This window comes from Labrus mixtus, chromosome 5 (assembly GCF_963584025.1).
Source record: "Labrus mixtus chromosome 5, fLabMix1.1, whole genome shotgun sequence".
NCBI lineage: Eukaryota > Metazoa > Chordata > Actinopteri > Labriformes > Labridae > Labrus > Labrus mixtus.
Window position 1 is genome coordinate 10,835,255 of NC_083616.1, and position 17,915 is coordinate 10,853,169.

At 38.5% G+C, this 17,915-nt stretch overlaps 2 protein-coding genes across 2 annotated transcripts in view; both read right to left on the reverse strand.

Moving 5' to 3' along the window:
* Positions 1-8,228, reverse strand: part of igsf9b (immunoglobulin superfamily, member 9b) — a 28,885-nt gene extending 20,657 nt beyond the window's left edge. The window contains exons 1-3 of the mRNA XM_061037765.1: positions 7,722-8,228; positions 2,335-2,430; positions 114-320 (exon numbers count right to left, since the gene is read on the reverse strand). Coding sequence (XP_060893748.1) covers positions 114-320; positions 2,335-2,395 — 268 coding nt within the window. The 5' untranslated portion in view covers positions 2,396-2,430; positions 7,722-8,228. The remainder of the gene's footprint in view (positions 1-113; positions 321-2,334; positions 2,431-7,721) is intronic.
* Positions 8,229-11,285: 3,057 nt separating this feature from the next.
* Positions 11,286-12,773, reverse strand: tmem230b (transmembrane protein 230b). The gene is made up of 3 exons (XM_061037766.1): positions 12,442-12,773; positions 11,779-11,901; positions 11,286-11,691 (listed from the first exon to the last, which is right to left on the reverse strand). Exons 1-3 carry the CDS (start codon positions 12,535-12,537, stop codon positions 11,551-11,553), a joined length of 360 nt encoding a protein of 119 aa, XP_060893749.1. The 5' UTR covers positions 12,538-12,773; the 3' UTR covers positions 11,286-11,550.
* Between the last annotated feature and the right edge of the window lie 5,142 nt (positions 12,774-17,915).

A 17,915-nucleotide genomic window follows, 5' to 3' on the forward strand; every position in this document is an offset into this window, starting at 1 on the left:
AACAATGGAAAAGATTCCCTCTACTTTAAGGGAACAGACCTACAGTCAAGTAGATGCAACCTTTCAGTTTTCTGAAAGGATTGTGTAATTGAACACATCTGAATAACTCTTACCCTTGTAGTTTGGGTGAACACGAGGAGCATACACTCCAAATTTGATGAGGACGGGAACATTATAACCAAGGCGCACCCACTCCACCACATGCAGAGGAAAGAGGTTAGGGGTGGTGGCTTCTTTGGCTGTAGGAGTGAGATTGCAGCCCAGCTCAGCAGAGCCCCCCTCTCTGGCACGAACCAACGATGCCCCGCCTTGAGACACACCTGTAAAGACAACAGCATATCACCAAGATAGAGCTTAGTATTGGCTTTGTATGTTTGCCGATAGCACAGAAGGCTATGGAAAATACAAATGTTTAATAACACATAAATCATGCTTTATGAGGCCGTTAGAATTATGGGCTTTTAAAAGAGTTATTGCTGCCAGAGAGGCCAGATTAACCTCTCTGGAGTTCTTCTGCTCATTCATCTCTTTGAGGAGAGTTTGTTATTCTGACTTCATGAATCATTGGCAGCAATATTTTTGAAGATAGAGGAGAAAGCATGAACACACAATCAAGAAGATATCAAGATGCCGGAAATAGATTTTAAAGAAGTAACAACTTGTCCTTGAATTCTTATTTTGAACTCCATCTAGAAGTGAATGACATCCCCAAAGGGATTCCTGGTACAACCAGACCATCAGTAGAGGGAATCAACCAGGGCCATCAGAGGGCATGTAAAACAATCTTGTGCCATTTGGCGACAAGATCGTATAGCTGGAAAGCCTGCAAACATACAGCAATCCCATTAGTGACACCTGGAGCAGGCTCGCCTCTCCCTCTCCCTCTCCCTCTCCCTCTCTCTCTCGCTGCCATGTGCTCACGTGAGTGTGTGCGCAACTGGGTGCCAGTGTTTGCTCTGCTTCTCATCTGGCCCGGCGATTACTCTAATCTCAGAAGGGGGGGTTGTGGTGATACTCTGATGCAGGACAGCAGGACCCTTTGCGCTCTCTCCAGCCGACCTCCCACCACCCCCTGGGGTACACACATGGTCTGCGGACCAGCACGATCAATCCCACCACCCCCTCCTACAAACACATGCACGCACACACTGAAGCGTGCCTAGGGTTGGGGGTAGCACAAATCCCAGATTGATCTAAATCCACACCCAGAGATATTATTTAACTTGGATTTTGGCCTCATTCTCTTTGGTCCACTCATATATATGCCGTAGCCCCTCCTCTTTTACTTTCTCTCTAATGTAAGGCAAAGGGAACTGTGCCAGATTCAGCATGGAGTCACTCAAACTGTATGCAGGCAGCTAAACAGCAACATATGCCAACTGGTTTGCAATGCTTTGCCATAACAAGCGGCACACTGCAGGTCTGGTTTACCAAAGTAAACAACAACTTTTGGTGAAGCTATGCAACACACTGGGGAGCCAAAAGAAGATACACCTGTTGGTTTAAAACTAAAAATGCCCAATCAACTACTGATAAACTTATTTTGTTTCTATGTATGATATGACAAAAAAAAGGGGTGTACACATCATATGTGCACTTTTCAATTAAACTGTATATCATTTGTAAAAAGTAACCACAAAAAACTTGAGAAAGGAGTTTTAACTGCTTTAAAAATGATGTTAACAGACTTCAATGTGTAGAAATGTAAACTCATTGCTGAACACTATAGAAGTTCAAAGCCCAATTTGCAAAACTCACAATCCAAACCTTACTTGCAAAATTAAAAATGAGTGTTTTTTATTGATACTGTAATAATGCTACATTTTGTGGTGAACCTTGTTCAAAATAAGAATTCAAGACTTAAGACACACAGTGACACACTGCAAAGTAATATCATCATCATGATCCTGTAAATGTGATCCAACAAAGCAGATTTCATCCTGACAAATCTCCATATATGCGCAAGTCCTATTTAATCATGTTGAGAGAAGAGTTAATATAAGTGTTACATATTTAAGAACTCTTACAGATTTAATGTCTGTGTCACATTGTTATGTAATAGGATGCTAAAAAGATGACAGTTTAAGCTCCTTCAGATTACTTAATCGATGAAGGGAGATGTCTTTATTGCTTTGATTATCTAAGCTCCTTTTTGAGAATAAAACATTTTTAAAAGTTTAAAAGCATTATTAAATGCTTTGATAAAGACACATTTTAATATGAGAAAAGGCCTGTACGCAATTTAAAAATCTTGAAATTCTGCAAGGAGAGATGAATAATGGAGATGCATTGTTAATGTATGCAATGGATCCATATTTGCATTAGCGTACTCACTTAGCAGACAGATGGCTATAGCAGTGGTGACAGCCTGGAGCCACCGTCTCTCCAGTCCCATGGCCGTCCGTCACACTCTTTCACACATCTCCCGACCTGAAAGAGAAGACCGCAGATTCCATCAACCGAGCACTACTACTGCACCATTCACAGTTTCATCACTCGGCTAGGACGTCCCTCACATCCTCCCTCAGACAAATGTAATCCCTGAAGTTAACATCATCTCATAATCCAACAACTACACTGCATTCCAGATGCTTCTTGGTTAATAAATAACTGTATTCTTTGAAAACACTAAATCCTCTGGAAAATTGCATGTCTGAGCTGGGGTTGGATTAAAGCAAACAAGCTATTTCAACAAGTCACAGTAGAGCATGGGATTGTGTACTGTGTGCTTCCTGGTAGAATAAAGTGTGTGTGTGTGTTTGTGTTTGTGTGTCCATACGGAAGACCTGTAGAAGGCTCTGAGTGTATGTACAGATTAACCTGATGCTTGTGATTGGTCCAGCTTGGGCTAAATAGGCCAACAGCAATCGGCAGGTGACACAAGCGATGTTGAAGTCTTTGTGTCCTTGGCGCCAGATGTTATCCAATTAGCAGTGCTTAAAAAAGAAATCTAACTACCATAAATAGACTGCGATTTTAAGATGCCCAAATCAAAGTGAAATCAACTCCCTTTGCTGTACAGTGCGAGTGTCAAGCACCTAATAGCAGCCAGTACGGCTCACCTGATGCCCAAAGAGCTTCACAAACAAGACTCCACTTCTTAGTCTGAACTATGAGAACAGCTGTAGCATGTCGTGACGCCCTCCACCTCAAATTGTATTGAAGGCACAAGTTTAAGTTGTTGCCCTTCATACATAATTGAAGAACGGGCCCCCTCTCCTTAAGTCACTCCACTTAGTACCCCTAATTCTAGCTTATTATTCTAAATTCATTCAAAGTAACATGAGATGGAGGCTATTCTTAGAAAGCAGGTAGGTGTTGGATATTAGCTGCAAATATAACAGAAGATGCCCTGCAGAAAGACACAGAAACACAAGAAGCACAGGTCGTACACTTGGTGGTTTATAAGCCGTCATGTTTACACTTATGTAAACAAATAGTCTCGAATAGAGCAGCAGAAAGATGCATTTCACCAACAAAGGGTTGACTTTTGGCACTGGAACACTGCAATAACTTTTGTGCAACCATTTTCAAAAACAAGCACTTATAGGAATGGCACAAACACAATAAAGCAGGGATATGTTTACAGGAGAAGCAGATGAAGAGGGGGAGCCTGGTAGGGCATGAATGAAGGCTGAGGTTAGTGTGTTTTTGCATGACAGAATCATTTCAGCGCAGTGTTTGTAATGAGGACAGGATTACTCCTACTGTGCAAACATTTTTTCGCTCAGCAGGGGAGTCAGCATAAAAGGGTTCTATCTTAAAATGGATTCAAAATAAATAAATACATTTATTCAGTGTAATGATGTGTCATCTCCTGCTTGTAAAAAAAAAGGGTTGCACATCACTGCATCATCACAGCTGTCATCGCTGCAGTTCACTACAAGTCATGAATGCAAAATCACAAGACAGCAAAAGTAATGAGCAGATCCAACCATACATCTGAAAATCTGGCTCACATCTAGACCTCAAGTAACTTTTGACAACCTTTTTTTTTCTTGACAAGGTTTTACAAATTCTGCCTTTGCTCCTGCTTGCTCTGCTGTGCTTCCACAATAGATTATCGGACTATCTTGTGGAAACATGCAGACAGACATTCGGAGCCCACATATTATAGAGGAAACCTGGTGGGAGGTTATGTCAGCAGGTGCAGGGGAAGACAGAAGACAGCCAGGTTATTTCCTCGAGCAGCAGAGAAAAAGCAAGGGGCCATTTAAATGACAAGTACACAGAGGGGAGCTCAAAGATCCACGTTTTCTTTTTTTATTATGAAAGCATGGCCTCATTGAATGACAACACAAGTATATGTGGAAGGATTTGTGTGGAACAACCCCACTTGTTTAATAGATTATAATGTACTTGAAAGTAAAAATAAATGTGGATTACAGCTTCTTTTCAACCTCAAAGGTAACGCACCACACAAACTTGTCAATGTGAGAAGGGCTTACTCCTACATACTAAGCTCCTCATTAGGGTATCTGAGGGAAAGTACATAATTATCAACTGTTTGCAAGCCACACATACACATAAGGAATCAATGAAGTTACAGAATATATCAAAGTACATCTGTCCTTCACAAGAAGAAACAAACAAACAGCATTAAATTGACAAAAAAATTACTTTACTGGGATGTGATCTTAAAAGTTAAAGGAAAGCAAATTAAAACAAAGATGTCTTAAGAATGAAGCCTTCACATTCAGAGAAAGGTTAACATGTATGAGTTGGAAATCACGCAGTAAACTCCTGCCTCATGCGGTCACAGCTGACTGGTCCAACTTTTCGCTGGATTTCAATGACACAAATTGCTTTAGAAGTAGTCATGACTTAGTCTTCTGGACTGCATGTTTCTAACACCCCAGACTAATCCTGCCCTTCTGCTCCGAGTGTTAATAGTGTAATCAAATTAGGGCTCAAATTGGAGAGGCGAATCAAGGACGCTCTCTTAACAGGCTGTGTAGTCAATCAATCACTGGTGAATCAAATAACTAAAAATCTTGCTCTGGATCAAATAGGTTGTGTTGTCCATATTTTGTGGAGACTACAAACGAGTTACTATATAACAATTAATTTAAACATCTCTGATGTAGAAGCTGTTTTTCTTATCTCAGCTGATTAACAACACATTTAATAATGGAGGTCCACAATGTTGGCAACAATTTCATCAGAAGTTAAACCATCGTTCCCGGGATGTGGGAATCTCTATTACCCTCAAGAGAAATCAAATTTCATCAGATAATAAGCAATGGGGTGTTTTAGAATCTGTTTTTAGATGGTTGTTTCTGACGTCAAAGCAAGAGAAGCTGATTTCAAGTTGTCAGCTGCAACAACCGGTTAACTCTCCTGACACACCTCTGACTTAATTAATCCGAAATATACTCTGAATTATTGCCCAAAGTTAAGGGGCACTTCATAATGGGTTTCATTGTGCACTTTTGACCTTACGAGTGTGAGTGTGTTTGTTATCCCTAAGCAACACCCAAAGTGATGTTAGTGACAGATACGGGCCTGATAAGAAGTAGCATTACTCTTTTAGTAATCCTTGGTAATCCTGACAGAGGCTGTAGTCTCTGTGCTAAACAGCCTGTGGCAGGAAGCACAGGTGTTACTCATGCAAAAACTTTCACAGGTCAACACAGCGATCTCTCAAAGAGATTGAAAACACCGCCAGTCGGTCCACAGCAAAGATTTTTAAAACTAGTACATGTGAACCAAAGTTACTGGGTTGTAAATCATCAATTCAACCTTGACTGGTTGCACAACAAAGTGATCAATTCATAGATTTTGACCCTGGCAGAGCAACCCAATTTAGTGTCTGTATTGACATTTACTAAGCTAAAGGAAATGAACTGCATTGGCACACACTCAGCACGGGAGTGAAGCCCTGGTCTCGTGATGGGGAAAGCCTACTGTATATGGATTAACACAGTGATGGCTGGTAACCTACAGTAACACATGGTGCTGCTACAGGATTTAACAGTATTGACTTATGTTTGAATGTCTTGTGTTTACTCCAAGAAAACTTGGATGGCACTTATTTTTCAGAAAGTAGACAGATTTTGTTTGTGTCACAACATGGTATTATTTCATATCTCAGGGGTCTCTAGGAAGTGGACTGACATTAGTCCTATAAAAGCAAAGCAGCTAACATCCTTGTTGTAAGTCTTGAGTCTTTGTCCTTTCCTGGCCCCTCAGGAGCAGGTCAGTCCCATAAAGCTACTTTTAAGACTAGACAGCCTAAACCTAACCTTAGGACGAGAGCCCATGATGGTCAAAAGACAAAAGGTAAAAAACCCAAGAGCTGAAGTTAACGGTTGAAGCATCACACTGGACTGTTTCTCATTTCTTCACTCCACCTGTTACCGCAGGTTAATTAATGTTACACTGCATGGCCTTCAAACTTTAGAAGTTCCTTTATAAATTCCTTTTTCTAATCTCACCAAGCTTGGGCTTGACACATGAGCTTCATTGACATGTATTTTTTTATAGATGCTGAAAGGCTTTATGTTAACCACAAGCAACACAACAATTTGTAGTAACCACTTTCAACTCATGAATCATTTTTGTTTAAAACAATCAATTCCCTGACAATCTGCCTACAGGGCACTATATCCTGCATGGTGTTTTTTATTGGTGCAGTATACTTAAGTATTAAGGCTTACTAAATATTCAAATACATTGGATTTCACTTAGTAAAGGAAACCGGAGCTTGTGACTGACATTCACAGCTAGATTGTGTCTGTTAAAATGGAAGGAAAATGCTTCTTTATCACAGCCGTCACCTTGTAAATAATTCAAAAGCAGAGACTGATTTAAAAATAAGTGTTTGCAATGAGTACTATATTTGAAGCGATTTCTGTTTACAACGATGTAATGTAGGAAAATAACACATTATCATCTTCTTTTAAAATGTCAACTAAAACCTACAAGCTGATTAACGAAGGAGGCTTAAATTTATGAAAGTAAACAGTGTCCCAATAGTCTTATTGCCCCACACAAGGGATTACAGGCATCAGGAGTGATGTTTGCCTCTGTGCACCTCATTTAACCATATCAGTAATAAGAGGCACAACAAAAACAAAGGAAGGTACGCACCAGGCTATGGCAAAGGGAGTATATCATGTAAAAGGCACAACACGGCTGCAGTGCTCTGTGCAAAATAGCTCAAATTAAGTTCTGCCCAGCACACTGCACCATGTGGAGCAGCAGGCAAAAACACAGTCTGATACATTTAAAACACACACCAAGCCCCAAGCTCTTTATCTGCACCCCTGCAGTGAATTTAATGCTCTGTCCTCCATATCAACATACAGACCTGCTGTCAAAAAAAAGGAAAACAGGTGCATCTTTTGTCTGACTCAGTGAGTCTCATATCAGCTGAGAGGAGGAGCTCTGATTGATAAAAAAAAAAAACATAATGTAAGAAATAAATAAATAAAACCGAGTATTATAACTGACTATTTTTCTCACTTGTTTAATCCCAGTGCAGGGTTCACTTTTGGGTCATTACAAGGTGCTAAACATATTCATTACGGTTTTATTTTTTTTAAAAAGCATTCAGATTACAAGTGGAGAACGTGACATACTAAACATAAACAAAGGCGCCATATCGCAATTTGCCATAGTAGCCTACTACTACAGTTCATTTAGCAGGGAAACTATATTCATGGCATCAATAATATAGGAATAAGATGGGATGCTTCGGGTCTATCTGCACTCCTTACCTTGCTTGAGGCACTTTTTCACTTGAAGCCGATGGTATAATCTTTCAATCCATTGATGCTCTTCATTGAGACTCAAGACGCAGAGTAAGGTGTTCCCGTCCCTTTTCTTCAGGGATAAATATGATTAAAAAAGGGCGATTTGTCAAATGAAAACAAGAAAGAGTTGGATAAAAGGCAGGTGGTCACATTTTTTGTCTGCAGCCAACGCGTGGATCACAAGAAAATGTAAAAAATATCATGTAAATCCATGGTTATTAGACTTATTAAGAAAATTCAATAAAATCCATTAACCCGGGACACCTTCACGAGTCCGACTTCAGCCCATTTAACGTCCATTTAAACTTTCCTCGCCTCGACTTTTATGTCCGCAATGGTCTCTGTCCAAACTTGCCAAAAAGTAGCTTTAATCAGAGGTGTGAGTTTATCATTAACTTCATAAATATGTAGAGAATGCTCTTGGTCAACGCAGTGCTCATGAATCACCAGAGAAGCGCAAGTTTCATCAGAAAGGGAGCACACACTGCACATTTGGCTCCAGACCTGCTGTTGATACTCTCTCTGTGTCCCTCCTCCCTTATTATCATTCCCTCCTCCCCCTACTACTGTTCCTACTACCGTCACTTTACACAGCAAGCAGCCACTACACTTCTGCTTCCACCTTTCAAAATAAGAGTCCCTCTGAAAATTACAAAGGGTCCATATAGAGTCACTGTAAGAAGTGTATATTACAGCTGCAGCAAAACGTCTGTAAAAAAGAACATTTTACTAATCCTTCAATAGTTTACATCATTTGTTAAGGACAAATATTAGCTCCTGCATCTCAAATATAAGAATTGAATGGTTAACCTCTGATTTAAAAAGGCTTATAATACTTGTTACATCATAACATTTCTCATGAATGGGTGGGACAAAAAAAAAATCTAATCAACTTCACTTTGCTCTGCAAAGTTAACCCTAACCTTTTGACTATGTTAGTCACCAAATCACCAATAATTGCAAACTCACCAAAAATATATTTATAAGGGCTATTGCGCTTAGATATCATTTAAAAAAAGGTACCAGGTGTAGATTAAAAATTATAAGTGTTTAATTATGGTTTAATGCTCCATTTTAAGAGTACTGTTATTAGTCATTCAAAGTAAACTCAATAATTGTATTGATAACATAGATGCATTTCCTGCCATGAACATTTTAAATAATATATTCACATTAGCTCTATCGCCTCACAGGCTATTACAACATAAATTAATTGTATTTTTACAACATCCAGTAAAACTCTTTGTAAGTATCTACTTTAAAACACCCCTGACTTTATTGATCAGTATAATCAGAATCTCTGACAAAGTTAAATAGCACTTCATAATGGGTTCATTGTATGACAAATCTGGTATTAAAAACTTGAGTCAATAAAATAGTGTTCAAAGGATGTTGGGGCTGAAGTATACGATGAGCAGAAAAGCGCTTTTACTTTGAAGGTCAAATGATCGACTCTCCGTCTGTCTACGTGTAACTTGATGCTGCTGGTACTTTAGCGCCTCAGACAAAAGCGCCTTTTCGTGGGAAAGACTTGAGAATCATAACAAAAGGCAGACGAACACCAAAAGGAAAATGATTATCCAGAGAGCTGTTCGGTACAGCATTCACCAAATGTACAACAGAAACCCCTCCCAGTATGTCAAATATAAATCATTTAATTTAACTACTGAAACAAGATCCAACCTTTCAAATATGCTTCAGCCTAAACACGTCTGACATGAAAATAAAAACTTAAACACACTTTAAAATGTTCCAGCTTATTGTACCTTACTGTAAAGTCAACATTCAAAGTAATATTAAAGTTTTATTTAAAAAATATACAAACGAACAAACGATATACAGTTGAAGCATTTGGTTTGTAAAAAGGTGTAAAGGTGGGCCATGTGACCTTTGACATGCGCAGCTGCATAAATTAAGCTAGCAAGAGCCAGCAATTGTTCCCTTCATAAACCTTTATTTTAATTATACATGTGTTAGGATAGAGCTAAGCTTAAATGCTTAATTAACAAACATTTTAATTTCAGTGATATATATATATGTATATATAATGTTTGGATAACATTACGCTAGTGTTAGCCCAGTTTGAACTTATTAATTTTTTACTTCTTGTTTGAATATTTATTTTTGAAGACAGTTAACAAAAACTGTGTATTTGTCTTTTTTTCCGAGTAATCTGAATGACTCACCCAAATGTTAAAAAAAGCTAGTTTTATAAAGAGTGTTTTAAAAGAGAGATTTGTTCCTCTACTGTAAAATATTTTAATTTTCTTACCTATTAAAGACTTAGCGTTGTCCTCCTAAAACGAGATAAAAGTAAGATGTCATATCTACTTTCTTATCAGTCCTGATGGGCGTGTGGTCGGTTAGTTAGTAGTCATTTGGAGAGGGGGACACATTGCTATCTTATTACACTTTGAAACAACCAATCCTGATCCTGAACAGTATGACCACCTGGGGGTGTTTCAGTTCAGCAAGGGTTAATGTCAGGCCTCCATGTAATGTCAGAGTGCATTTAGTTACTGTATTATACATCTTGTTCAGGGGGAATTAATCAAAAGACTCTTTTTATTAGCTTACAATGATTTTGCCTTTATTACTTGTTGTGAACTGGCATTTTATAAAGTAAAATTATATATGTTGTGGACAATTTATTTTTAATTACCTACTAGTGTACATCTTACCAAACAAAATGTCTTTGAGCTAAGCGATATACAACCCTCCTCACTGCTTCTGCTATTGATCAATAACTAAAACAAAGGGTTATCAGACATTGCCAAGGTATAAAAAGTGCAACATGTTGTGCTAAATTGCTACTGTAATAAAAATAAAGACACCAGGAACCAAAAAAGTCAGTCTGTCATTTCTACTGATTTTGTCTGATTTTAATTGTGGGTTGCTCCTGAAAGAGCATGAAGCTCTGAAAAAAAAATCAGTGCTGACATTTGGCATTTTATCTGCTATTGCTAAAACTAGGTGAGTGGTTACTGATTTAGCAGACACACTAGCAAGAGGAACAAAAAAAAATACATAGATTGTTCATTATTCCTACTAACTCAGCTGTTTGGAGGAGAGAGGAATCCTTGCTCAGAGTGTTTTCCATTTTCCTGCATTGGAAATGGAGGGGGTAACTTTGCATTTCACTAGCACACTTTGAAATTCTGTTGAAATTGATAAGTTGATGTCATTGGTTAAAAGGATGGAAGCTTTTTGACGCAGGTTAACATGATGTCACGTCTAAATTGCGTGTGCACCTCCCTGTTTAACAATGTTTACTCTCGCAGGCGAGGTGCACCATATGGAGATCAAAGGATTGGAATTAATCACATAAAATCCTCAGCGAAAGAACGACGGCACAGTGAGGAAGAATTAAATGGAGGGTGAATGCATCAGTGTTATACAGTATGCTGATCATAACGCCAACAAACTATTAATAACCTTTTTATATGATCTGCTATCTACCAAAAGCATGTGTGGTCTGACTGAGTAAAGATAATATAAACAATTAAAAATCATAGAATACAAATAAGAGAATCTTATGTCTGCATTTTAATTAATAGATCAAGCTATCAAAGCAAATGTACAAATCAAAGTCTGAAATAAATTCACTTAATAATAAGGTAGGCATCACTATCAACATATTATCTGTAACTCTGAAAATACTTAAAAAATCCTTCAGATTTGGTTTAAAGCAATTCACAGAATCTATTCAATCCATTGTTTTAAATATCCATGTCTGCAATGTCGAACAGGCTAGTTATAACGACTGAATGTAAGAACAGGAAGACTGTGGCTGTCAGTCATCAAAGTCTGGGATGTCATCATAGGAGTAGCCATGGTAGCCTTTTGATGCATAGTAAGCTATCCGTAGGTGGTAAACTCCAGGCAGGAAGACAAGGATCCCGATGATTAGGACAGGAGCCGTTCGGTCTGAGTGCTGAAAAAGACACAACATGTCAGTATGACATCAGTGTTAATGAAGTAAATATACTGGTCATACTGTTTCAAATACTGTTAAACTTACTGTGACTCCAAAGTATCCAGCCAGGAGAAGGGCGCCAATGATGATTAACAGAGAGCCGATTAAAAAGAGGACTGTTGCTAGTGCTATGGCTTTGTATGGGACTTTGGGCGGGGGCTTCTTGAACTGCAGGGGAGGAGAAATATTTGATTAGAAAACCTTTTCTCAGTCACAGCAGGCTTTCTATTGCAATGCTTGCACTTGAAGTTCTTGAGAAAATTAAAGGTCATGACAAGAAAGTTGACTCTCAGAGCCATGAAACTCCTGTAAATGTGTTTGCTTTACACTGTAACGCATCCCTTGGTATAGTCATGGGTTATCTCGACTTGTGATGGGCTATCTGGACTTAATTTGTGTTTGTTCTGAATTGTTCTGATGTAACTCAAACCTAGTAGTTTAAATGTTGCCTATAGCTGAATATCCTGTAAAAATGGTGTAGGAATAAGAAGCATAACCTTCAGCCTACACCTTTTCAAATGGCTCGATCTCTCAATGTATTTTATTTGTAATGAAGATGACAGTTCAGTGTAGTTTTTGTGGGGGTCAATTTTATATTCTTCTACCACTACTGAGTTTGCTTTCTTTCCCCCAATTTAGACAATTTTAACATAATAAAAAAACATTTTGTAGGCTGTGCATTGAGCCTATTATGGGTTTCCTTCTTACCTGTAAGTCAATGTAGCCGTCATCATCACTGGCTAACCTAGAATACCTGACTTTGTTGTTGGGGCTGTCGTTTGATACAACGCTGCGAGCTGGCATCTTATTCAGCTACTACAGTTTGTTTTCAGAGAAGAAGAAGTACTATTACCACGGTTACAGAAGCATTATCCACACAGCAGCCATATAACCGATCATTTACAGCAGAAAAAACACTAAACTATTCCTCCAGATAAGACGCAGGACTGTTTTTTGTCCTCATAAACAAGTTTTGAGAAGAGATTACAGCGAGGTGATGTCGTCTAATGTGGAGCTTCCGTATTTTCGTCTGGGCGTGCACTGCGCTTGCGCACAGCGACTCAACAGTCTCGTACGCCTTTTAATACCATCGACTGTAAATATTACAGTATATATTACCTATACTTTCGGTAGGCTAGTTTGTATAAAAACAAATAATGATGCAACGTTAATGCGCATTAAAAGTCGCTTTACAAAATAACGATAATCTAAAGTTGTTAAAATGAATTTACATGGTTACATTGTGTTTCCTAGTTGTGAGCTGCACCGCTGCGTGTTCACCGCCAGAGGGCCCTGCTGAATCGTTTTATAGTGAAACGATGAGGCGACTGTAACTGTGATATTTCAGTGTCGAGATTCATTTCTTTCTGTGGATATTTATATCATGCGCTGTTCCTTTAGACTAGCTTTACAATCACACTGTGTTCTCACAAGATACATTTCTGTCTGGGCTTGCAAATCTTTTTATTCATTAGTGTGAGTAACACAAGCTGATCTATACAGACAAACTTCCTCTGAAGGCTATTTTTAGCCTGAGATGCAATCTTCTACATCACACACATATTTATTTCCAGCCGATTTTAATAAACAGAAAATACGGGAAGGGCAGAGTCACTTGATGAAGATTGCATTTAATTATTTCTTAAGAAACTAAACAAATATGAGTAAGATTTTATGATTACCATCATCAATCACATCCACCTGCAGCTGTTTGTGAATGCCACGTTGTCTCTTCCAGATATTATCATCACTCTGTTCATGTACAACAATAACCTGGCCTGTGAATGACTTACAATGAAATAGACAAAGTACACAACTAAACATTTGCTGACATGCCCCCCCCCTGAATTAGTCACTAATGATGTGTTAGTGTGTGTAATGTCTTTTTTCCCCACTTTTTCCCAGTTATTATTGTCCCAGTTCCCTGCTGGTCAGTTAAATTAGGGCTGTTGCATAGACAAATACAGTCTCTCCTGTAAAATCCTGCCTGACCCTGAAGCTCTACAACATGGATCACTATGATTCAGGTTTTCAGGCAGAGCCGTGTATCATACACTCAACATTTTTCGAAATACACCACTACTTACATGAGCAATCAAAATAAAGTAAATACCTATTATTAAGAGATTGTACCGGCAGGATCCATAATATGTTATTGTTGCTCTTAAAGTACCTGGTAGAAGACGAGTCTCAAGAGATCATTAGTACACTCAGCGACCTTGACTGCAAGTCTCATTGTTGTAGTTTCAGGCTGTGCTGCTGCTCTCTGGGGGGATAAAAGCCCTGAAATCATCTGTTTCTGTCTCATATTCTGGTTTTGTTTTTCCTGCATGTAATATGAATCACCCTGCATTATGCTCCACTGTATGCTCTCTCTTCTTGTGTAATATTTTGATGCATATTCACAAGTAGAGCCAAGCCTCTACAATACATAATCTCCATGAAACAACCTGGGCACATCTTTGTTTCATCGGGGATTACACATCTGCATTTTTTCCTTTTTAGTGGCCACTCAAAGTGCTTCAGTATTGCAAATCTGCCATGCACAAGTGTGGAGTGCATTTGACTCCTACATAATGGCCCGTTCTCCTCTCTTTTCCAGGACAAAACCATCTGATAATCTGATTGTTTAGACTTTGTGTATGTACAATATGTGCATGTTGCTGCCTGAACTGTTCTTGTTACAGGCAGTAACTGAGGATAACTGTTGCCCTTTACTTTATTAATGAAGCCTGTTTCCTTACACATATCTCTCTGTGATGTGTGACTAAAAGTTGGCTGCACTCATTAGCTGGCTCCCACATTGCGCCACCAAGTGCATATGGCCTTTGTAAATCAAATACTTTCTTCTTATCTACCCTGTCTCCTTTCAATCAAGGTTACTGTACAAGTCTCAAATCCTCCCTCAGTCTTAAATTTAGAATTATGGAATTTTATTTTTTACTGTTCCAGCTTTAGTGGATCAATCTAATTTAAATTCATAAATCTAAAATGAATTCGCTCACAACAGGACCAGCAATGGAGTAATCCATCTGAAAGGGATCCTGCTGCACTATTGTTTGTTGTCAGACATGGCTGTCCTCATATCTCTCTTGAGTTGCTGGAGTACATGGATTTTAGGGATTAAAAGGGGATTTTCCTGTAAACTATTAGTGCATTGTCCTCCACAATGCAAATAACATCGCTGTTCGTGTGACATGTGGAGCTGTGATTTATTAATCAGATGATAGGCAAGGCTGTCACCGGTCAGAGGGGGGGCAGAGTGTGTTGTCATTTTAGATAATCCCTGCCTCTAGACCATAATGCCTGCACAGACGAGCATCAAAACAGCTGAGCACATGGAGCCCTCAGGATGTATTTAAGTATTTTTTTGTGTGTATATGTGTGTGTGTGTTTGTAATTCAACAAGGTTGGAAGACAGCAGCAGTCCCCCCATAACCCCTGGGTATGAGACTGAACAGTAAGAGAGCAGCATTTAGGCCATAATTAGAATCCTGCTCAGAGTGGAGTTCTGTCTGTGGAGATAATTAGGTCTGTCTTCATTAAAGCAATTGCAGATAGCACCCTGACTGGAGCCCAATAAAACGCCAGGCCATTATACCACTTGAACAACATGCAGCCTCCCTGCTCAGCCTTTTTACTCTTTAACCCTACAGGTTTTAGCAATGATCGAATGTGGGGGAGCTGATGAGCAACAAGCTTATGAAAATTTTCAAATAAGCTTGTGCAGACTGATTTGATTCCTATATATTTAGGCTCACCCAGCCACATGTGGACACAGTGGATGAATGAGGTGTTTCATGACTTGCCTACATTTATTCACAGATATTGAACTCATGATGAATAGTAATATGTATGTAGGATGTGTGCATGGGTAAGCAAGCTTTCACTGTTTTTATAATTAGACCCGGTAACGTCATAGCTCTGTAAAAAAAATCAATGTCTGTCAGATGGTCAATCCTGCGCTTAGTCCATACTGAAATATCTCAACGACAACTGGATTGATTGCTTTGAAATTTGTGATGGTCCCCAGACGAATCCCCCTTTGTTATTTTCATTATGCTGTCTACAGTCAGTCAAAGTTTACACTTAAACCTGAGAAATGTTTCTGCAACTCCAGGATCGATTGGCAAAAAAATTGCTGTAGGTATTCACATTTCAAAGCTAAATGAAACTTTAACATCGCTTGACCTTTTCTCTAGCCCCATCAATGTGTTGGTGCATGGGGGTTTGAGAAAAGGTAAGAAATTGTTAATACGTTTGGTACAGACATCCATGTTCCCCCTTCAGGATTAACATAATCAGATCATGTAGGTCCTGTAATTCTGTCTGTTGCTGTTTCTAAATTAAGTATTTTTCCCCTCTTTAATCTGCATTGCAGGTTCAAGCTCAGATCAGCTTTATTTTTGAGCGTGGGTGGACGGCTGACTGCTGAAAGACAATATTTGAGGAGCTTCATAAAGGAATGGCTGACTCTGTTAACATTATTTTTTTATGTTAACTCAGTCTTTTCCTACAATGTTTGAGGGGAATAAACATAGTTTGAGTGGCTTTGAGAATTTGAGCACAACATAACACATAAACTCAGTGCTTCCAATTTTACTTGGTATTGAAAATGGAGAGCAATTTAAATACATTTTCTTCTCAAGATATATTTAATTTGACTGTTATTCTCACAGATCAGTGTCCTATAACATTATTTCCTGCTTGCATTTAACAGTTCTGATGATTGAAATCCTTTTTTTTTTTTTTTTGGTAAATTCAGAAGCAAGAGGTTCAGAAGAAATCTCTTGATATGCAATTAAGGTGAACGTCATTGTAAATGCCAACATTAGTTTGAATGCTTGGCTGAGGTTAGTTGCCTCTATGATGGGCAATATGTCTTCCAGAGCAGAGGTATTGATTTCAATGTCTTTCAAACTCAGCAGCCTTCCTCACTGCATGGGCGGCATTACCAGGCAGGTAATTGCTTTTCGAAACAGGTCTTACATGATAGACCCTCATTATTCTTGTATTTATTAAAGTGTCAGATTGATTCACTTGCTTGGTTTTAATGCAAACACAATTATATAATAATTGATGTGCTGTTAATGACACTAAAATTATTTAGAAAGTTGCCTGTCAGCGTCACTGCAAATCAATCCTGCATGCACAATAATGACATTGAAACATTTTTGCTGATTAAAATGTCTTTATAATTTGAATTTTGACTTTTTCTTTGATAAAACAATTCATTATGTAGAAAAATAAAAACATCTATTTATGTAAACCCTGCTTTTTGCTGATGGGATTGTGGTTTTACAGAGTTCAGCAGTGTGCTTGTGATTTTGCTTTAGACATGACAAGGTAGATTTGTCCTCAAGCAGGAAGAAAGACACAGAGCATTGCCTAATCAATAGGACGGATGATCATCAATTGATTACAGGAGCTGGACTTTAAACAGTCAAATGTTGAGTTCAAGATGCACTCAACACTTCTCACTGTGAACAAGCAGCATCCCTGTGGTACAGCGTTCACAGCTGGGCCCAACTTGGGGAAAAAAAGAGTCTGCAAACTGGCTTAACCAAGGATTTGTCTACAGCGGGAAAGAGACAATTGGAAAATCAATGTACTTTTTTTCTCTTCTTTTGTTCCAGTTGGTGTGTTAGTGCATCTGTTTCTGCTTCATCCTTTCTTTGTAGCTTAATTGAAAAAAAGAGGAGACAAGTGAGAGCCCAGGCGTTGAGTAATAAAGTCCCTGTGCTAAATAAATTGCAATTGACTGATTTGACTCACACATCAACAAATGTGTATTGACTGAGTTGCGCAACACATAAACCAGAGAGCATAAAAGGATTAACATAAGCCTATATATACATATAGGGCCCAATGCATGGTATACAGTATGTTGATATGGACATTAGTATTTTTAATTCTGTTCAAAGGACAAAGTTAAGCAACTTATAGGAACTTATTCTAAAAGAAAATGTATTTTTTAATGTAACAGCTAGAGCGCATTCAGCTAGTTACATCATTATTCAAGGGGAAGTATCCAAATGTTACTGGGCACCAAAAAACAGCAAAGAATCAGGCAAGAGGGAAAAAAACATTTCAGAACGTGAAAACTTTTTCCCTGGGAGGAATTTTAAAATAAATCACACTTTCATTACTTCTGATGACTTTTAAAATGTCTGATTTAAGTA

Coding starts and splice junctions, on each gene's coding strand:
- tmem230b (XM_061037766.1), bottom strand. CDS start 12,537: ATGCCAGCTCGCAGCGTTGTATCAAACGACAGCCCCAACAACAAAGTC. Junction 11,902..12,441: donor ACGGCTACATTGACTTACAG/GTAAGAAGGAAA, acceptor CCTCCCCTGCAG/TTCAAGAAGCCCCCGCCCAA. Junction 11,692..11,778: donor CTGGATACTTTGGAGTCACA/GTAAGTTTAACA, acceptor TGTCTTTTTCAG/CACTCAGACCGAACGGCTCC.